The sequence below is a fragment of the Lissotriton helveticus genome, chromosome 11 (genome assembly GCF_964261635.1).
Source record: "Lissotriton helveticus chromosome 11, aLisHel1.1, whole genome shotgun sequence".
In the NCBI taxonomy this organism is placed as follows: domain Eukaryota; kingdom Metazoa; phylum Chordata; class Amphibia; order Caudata; family Salamandridae; genus Lissotriton; species Lissotriton helveticus.
In genome coordinates, this window is record NC_136072.1 from 7,931,365 (window position 1) to 7,938,638 (window position 7,274).

The 7,274-nt window shown below is 47.3% G+C and overlaps 1 protein-coding gene across 1 annotated transcript in view; it reads left to right on the forward strand.

Annotated features, from left to right (window-relative positions):
* LOC144792073 (uncharacterized) overlaps positions 1-7,055 on the forward strand; it is a 40,612-nt gene extending 33,557 nt beyond the window's left edge. The window contains exon 3 of the mRNA XM_078666921.1: positions 6,966-7,055. Coding sequence (XP_078523047.1) covers positions 6,966-7,055 — 90 coding nt within the window. The remainder of the gene's footprint in view (positions 1-6,965) is intronic.
* Positions 7,056-7,274: the final 219 nt, after the last annotated feature.

Genomic DNA, 7,274 nt, shown 5'->3' on the forward strand with positions numbered 1-7,274 from the left:
GAGCCCTGCTGTCCTCAGTGTAGATGGAAGGCGGTAGTCAGCACAGACATCGAAGAATGCTTTTTGTCACTTCCTCTTGACAAAATCCGAGGACATAGAGTACAATTCACTCTGTAGTTAATAAATCAAGACTGAACTCAAATTGTGAGCCCTGCTGACTGCAATGTAGGTGTGTGGAACAAAATATGAAATATGTATGAAATACATTGTCAAAATATGTAGATTTCAGGGACGTTAGAGTTATTTGACTACTGGACTCTAAAATGAATGAATCAAGACTGAATTTGAATTGTGAGCCCTGCTGACCACAGTATAGGTCAGAGGCAGCAGTCAGTAAGGGCCCACAGGCACAGGGCATTGAGTAGAGCTACACAGTTAGTGGCACCTGAAGCACTCAGCGTGTGCAAAGACAGCGATGATGCGTGGTCCGGCCAGGCCGCACTGGGAGCAATGTCTGTTGCCTACCAGACTCTGTAATTAATGAATCAAGACTGAATTTGAATTGTGAGCCCTGCTGACCGCAGTGTAGGCCAGAGACAGTGGTTAGCAAGGGCCCATAGCCATGTGGTGTTGAGTTGAGCAGCACAGAATGGAGCATTTGGTCTTCTTAACCGATTATACTCACTTACACAATTTGCATCTGCACTAATCTTGAATTGTGAGCCCTGCTGACCGCAGTGTAGGCCAGAGACAGTGGTTAGCAAGGGCCCATAGCCATGTGGTGTTGAGTTGAGCAGCACAGAATGGAGCATTTGGTCTTCTTAACCGATTATGCTCTCTTACACAATTTGCATCTGCACTAATCTTGAATTGTGAGTCCTGCTGACCGCAGAGTAGGCCGGAGGGAGCAGTCAGCAAGGGGCCACAGCCATGTGGCGTCGACTTGAGCTGCACAGAGTTAGTAGTACCTGAAGCATTCAGCATGTGATCAGCCAGCGATAATGCGTGGTCCGGGCGGTCTGTACTGATAGCAATGTCTGTTGCCTACTGGACAGCGTCATCTGCAATCGCGACTATCTGAATTGTCAGCCCTGCTGTCCACAGTATAGGCCAGAGGCGGCGGTCAGCATGGGCCCACAGCCACGTGGCATTGAATTGAGCTGCGCAGTTAGTGGCAGCAGAAGCATTCAGCGTGTGCACAGCCTGTAATGATGCGTGCTCCGGGCGGGCCGCATTGATAGCAATGTCTGTTGCCTACTGGACTGCGTCATCTGCAATCGCGACTCGATCTGAATTGTGAGCCCTGCTGCCCGCAGTGTACATCGAAGGAAGTAGCCTGCACAGATATCACTCTGCAGTGCTGTGCTGCTGGGTTTGTAGGGGGCCTGTGTCGAGGAGGCTGGAGGTCACAGGGGTTGCCTTGTGGGAGGGTGGGGGCCAACGGTCTGGCAGATGCGTTGGCCTTCCCAGAAGTGAATCACGCCTAGAACCGGGCCTGATTTTTGAACTCCTACGCTGGAGTGCGTACGTCAGATGAGCCCACTCGGCTTCCTCTTACAGGGGGGGAGACTCAGCTACATGACCGAGATCTTCCCCACTGCATGAGGTAACATAGTTGCATCCACTGTCCACAACACTACAAGCACCAGCAGTATATGTACACATGGAGAGGTCTGTGCTCTGCATAGTGAGGTCTGTCCAGCACATCACCACTACACTTGGCATTGTGTGCATTGTTATTGATGGGTGACTTGCCTCCTTCACTCATACTTGTTTCTCACCTCTCCCAACATTTAGCTATTGTGTGGCTGAGGGGCCATGCCATTTTGGGAAGGTCCGAATTCCTGTTCTGCGCTGCATCAGTGGTAGTAGGGGGGGGGGTCCTGGAGGTGGTGGCGGTGGGTGTTGTGGCCTTCTTGGTCGTCGGAGCAGCATGATCAGGAGCTCTATGACCTGTGTTGGTCTTCAGATGTGTCTCTGGGCTGGGCTCCCTTTCATACTGTAGGTAGTCATCTTGCTTTACACCACTAAAAGGCAGATGTTAAATAATTACTGCTAACGAGGCTTATCGCCTGTTTTTGGATCGCTTTGCAGATTTGGCTGGTCATTGAAAATATTGGGAAGTGGTGTTTTCGTGGCTTTTTTTGCACAGGAACGCCTACTCTCCATATCATTAGCGTTAGTTGTCGCTCTCATTCGTGGCAATGTTTTTTGCGGAAGCTATAGCTGGAAAACTGGTGATATCTGCAGTTTTCACCAGGTTGAGAATGGGATGATAATTCTTTCGCCACTTCTGCTGCGCTAAAGTGCCTATCACTCAGTGATAAGTCCTTGAGAATACGCCCCATCATTTATTTTTATTTTTTCGTCCGGATTCTTGCACCCAGATGATTTTTAAGAAAAGAAATAGTAATCATTTTTGTGACCTGGGGTTTGTGGGATCCCCTGAGCAGGCCTAGGGGGTCAGGGAGGTTGTACCTTGCCCACTTTTCTTGTTTTTTCATCTTTTATCTTGTGATTCACATGTAGCTACAACAAAGTCCTAATAAACACAAGGGCTCATTTTAGAGTCACCCTATAACCCAACAGTGGGGACTTATCGCCGAGTTATTGACACTTTAGTGCAGTAAAAGTAGCAAAAGTATTATCGCCCTATTCTCTAGTTGGTGCACACTGCCACATTGCCCACAGGCTGACGATACCAACACAGCGGAAAATCAACATCCTTCCGCAGGCAAATCTGCTGGCTGTGCTGCACCTGTTGGCCTCTGGTACCTGCCAACTAACAACTGCGAGAGTCTCACAGCTAGCCCTATTAAACTTCATCACACGTCTTGGATGCATGTCCACAAAAGCAACGTAGGGCCCCTGTATCTGCACCACCCGCTCGTCCCAATCTGTAGTATTCCTGCACAACCAACCCCAAACCCAGCCATTGCCTGATGCCTCTGTGCTCCAGATCCAAGTTTGTGGTCACTGAAATGGGCGTGCACCAGGTCATGAGGTCTAGTAGTCAACAGTAGTGAAAAAACAGTACTTTATTCGAAAAACATAAATTAACAACACAAAAACATCAAACAACGATTGACATTCCCAATGGGGAACATCAACTTGTGGATCGAAATAACTGTAGATCGTCCTGAAAATCCCAAACTACGCCTTCAGAAATCTGTTGGATAAATGAAGACAATGGTCAAGCGTTAGTATGGTCACAAACCTGATATGGTACAATGTAGTGCACTTGGACAAACCAGAATGCTTACAGGTATGATCAATCCTGCACAAAATGACCGTAACAGCAGTTTGGGGGGTCGTAACCTTCGTAGGAAAGAAAAGGAACGTTACAACTACACAAACTTCTGTTACGGTCTCATAATGCAGGATTTATCATACCTGTAAGCATCACGGTTCGTTTCAGTTTGATACACCTGCATGTTCACTTCACCCACACTGCGCAGCAACAGCTGGAAACCAAGCAAGGGAACCAACCAATAGCAAGCTTCCTGCGCATTTTGGGGGCAATTGACTGCATGTACTACTTTTGCTCCCTGCCGACACTGCACACAATCACTGCAACAGAAAGCACACACATTCCTACGATTTGCAGGCAAAACTGGACCACGGGGCCTGTATACTAATGTTGTCGCAAACTTCTCAGGCAGTGTTCATGATTCCTACATCTTTCGCAAGCATCCTAGCCCAGGTCCCCAGACCAGTCCGCCACCCACCGATGACTGCCTGACCCAGCACACCCAGACCTCAATGCTCATCTGCCGCCACCTGCGTGTCTCCAAGCAACCTCCTCAGCCATTTCTGGATTCCGCGGCACAGACCCCCAGCACAATCTGCTACACCGCAATGAGGAGTTATGTCTGTAAAGCCAGCTGCCTTTGGCGTACACTCGGTCCAGCCGAGCTCACAATTCAAATCGGGTCTTGATTGCCAGGATGGTGTATCGAAGCCTATGCATCATCACAGGCTGCACACCCGCTCAGCTCTGGTGGCACTACCTCAGTGCAGCTCAAGTCATCGCCACATGGCGGGAGGCCAGTGTCGGCCAAAATGCCTCAGCTGCCACCAACTCTGTGCACCTCAAGTAATCGCCACGTGGCAGGAGGCAAGTGTCGGGCAAAGTGCTTCGGCTGCCATCAACTCTGTGCACCTCAAGTCATTGCCACGTTGCAGGAGGCCTGTGTCGGCCAAAGTACCTCGGCTGCCACCAACATAATAACCACAGGAATACACCCAGATAGAGAGTGGAAATGGCGTCGAGAACGTGTGCCCGGCCCTTTTTATTGGAAGGGTCACATGTCCTGTGAAGCCTGTGTTGCATGGGTGTGGTATGGGTGTAAACCAGCCAAGAGGGAGTGGCTGTGGCATGCTGACAACTAGACCTGTGATCAGCAGATCACTACAGGGAAGACCTGGGACATGCAGCATTGTAGTTCCCTCCCTGTAAGCATAAGCGGAGTGGGCTGGCTGAAACGCGCATCCTTCATGACTTTACCAATATGGCGGTTTGAATCCACACACCCACCGAGATAGGTACACGATGGGTGCGCGACTCCACTTTTATCTAAAAAATATATATATATAAATATTTAAGAAAACAGAAGACATTATATTATTTTAATAAGCAACAAAAAAAATTACAAAACTATTTTTAGGATATCAAAGTTACAAAATATCACCAAAAAAATTCAAAATTACTGAAAAAAACATAAGTTTAATGAACATTATAATTTGAAATTAGCATTTAAAATACCCTAGACATTCACTGAAAAAAACATAGGTTTCAGGGACGTTATAGTTAGTTGGACATTTGTCTTGTACAAAACCATAGAAATTCCCCTGTTATAATTAGTTCAGCTAACTATAACTCGCGCTCCAGCAATGCACTGCTGATGACGTCACATATTACATCATTCATGACATGGTCAGTGACATCACTGATGACATCTCAAATTACATCACTGATGACATCACTGATGACGTCATCCATGTGAAAATCTGATCCACCTCCTCACACTCTAATATAACCTTTGATACACCCACTGTAAAATACAGACTACCATTTTCGAAACCATCAACACACCAATACCAGTTACTACATATGCACTCACTGATTACTAGGTCTACACACTCATCCACTCATTTACCCATACAATCACTCATACATGCAGTCACTCATCAATATAACACTATCATAAGCACTCATACACCTATACAGACACTCACACACCACCACTCCTCCAGAGTTACTCACACACCTAGTCAGTCATAAAAAGATCAATCACACTTCCAATCAGTGATACAAGTACACACTCATCCATACAGCCACTCTCACAGTCACTGACTCTGACGTATAGTCATTTATATACTCCAACTCTCACATACACTGCCTTTTACATATGTAGATACTAGGACAAGTACCACTGAGACATCCATTCACTCACCAAAACACACTTACCCACCCATACAGTTGTTTCCACATGCACTCTTAAAACCATTCACACAGTGGATCAACCACTCAAACATCTATGCACAGAGTCACGCACCTCCCACCCACCCACACACACACCCAGGCACCCACACAATTACTCAGGCAACTAATCAATAACTCATATGGACACTCATGTAGCTACTGACCAACCCATGCAGCAGCTTATACAACAACAGACAGACCAATATGTTATATTATGTTATGTTAGCACATATTTATATAGCGCACGGCTACTCCCTGGAGTGTCCAGGCGCTGAAAACATCCTTAAGTCACATAACATAGAGCAAAGCAAACCACGGCTGAACGGCTCACAACTGGAAGACCCGCGTTTTAAGACTTTTCCTGAAAGTAAGGAGATCATGGCTCTGTCTGATAGAAAAAGGAAGACTATTTCACAGCCGCACCCTGGGTGTGACAATCAAAAGTTGGGTTGAAGATCTCAGGATGCGCTGGGGAAAATAAGGCTGAAATCTATCCCTAAGATAAGGGGCTCCAATCTTGTGGAAGGCTTTAAAAACCAGAACCAGGGCTTTAAACTGAATTATTTTCCGTACCGGAAGCCAGTGAAGTGTAGATAGAAGCTGAGTGGTATGGGTTCTGGAACCTGTCAAAAAGAGGGCTCTAGCTGCTGCATTCTGGATCACTTGTAGACAGCCCAAAAGATATTCAGGAAGGCTGAGAAACAAGGAATTAACATAGTCCAATCTAGACATTGTTATAGCCTGAACCACTGTCTTCCTATGAGGGATAGAGAGCAAAGGGCGAAAACTTCGCAATATTCTTATTTATTTATTTTTATTTTTATTTTGGAAGTTTTCTATAGCGCTGGCCAGACCCGAGGGTATCGGAGCGCTTTACAACAAGATGAGGAGGAGACAAAAATAAATGATGAGGCAAGGAAAGAGGGAACACAGAAAAGGTTCAAATGGAAGCATTACAGAGTTCAGCTGAATGTCAGAGGGAGGCCGGTTGAGGGAGAAAAAGTTCAAAAACAGACTTTACAATTCTCTTGGGTCTCTGCGGTGAGCCGATTGAGGTAGAGGGGACGAGGTAGCCTCAGGCGAGGCATAGAGGCGGAGGGGTCAGGAGGTGGTATTAAAGTCCAAGGAAGGCACGACTGGAGCTGGAGAACTTCGTTTCGTGGTGTCAGCCGGTGGTCTGAGAATGGAATAGGTAGGAAGTGGCTGTGCGAAGCCTCGTGGCTACCCGTTGAGGGAGCGCTGATGGGAGCCAGCCAGGAGGAGCCAAGAGCATCACGTAATTGCGTGCGGGAAGGCACGGTTGAGGTAGAGAGTTTTAAGGAGACTTTTGAATTTTGGAAAGGAGGGGGTGGTTCTGACGTTGATTGGGATGGCGGTCCAGATTTTTGTGGCGTTTCCAGCAAAAGAGTGGGCAGCAGTCTTTTGTTTACGCGTTTTTAAGGGAATGAGGAGGAGAGAGTTGGAGCTCCTGAGGCAGGGCTTTGTGAGTGAGGCAGGCCGTTCTGAAACTCGCTCGCATTTCAACTGGTAACCATTTCAGATCTCTGAGCGCAGGAGAAATGAGGTCAAATTTCTTGATTCCGGTGACTATTCTGATTGCAGCATTGAGGCTGATTTTGAGCGGGGCTAGGTGAGAGCGGGCAGTCCCGGAGAGAACTGCGTTCCCGTAGTCCAGTCTGGACAGCACCAAGGCTTGGGTTGCTTGCTTGAGGTCGGAAGAGGGGATGTGGGGTTTGATTTTGTTAAGGAGTTTCAGATTGAGGAAGGCGCTCTTGGCGGAGTTCTTGATGTGATTGGACATGGAGAGTTTGTGGTCAAGGGTGATTCCCAGTGATTTGACTGAGGGAGC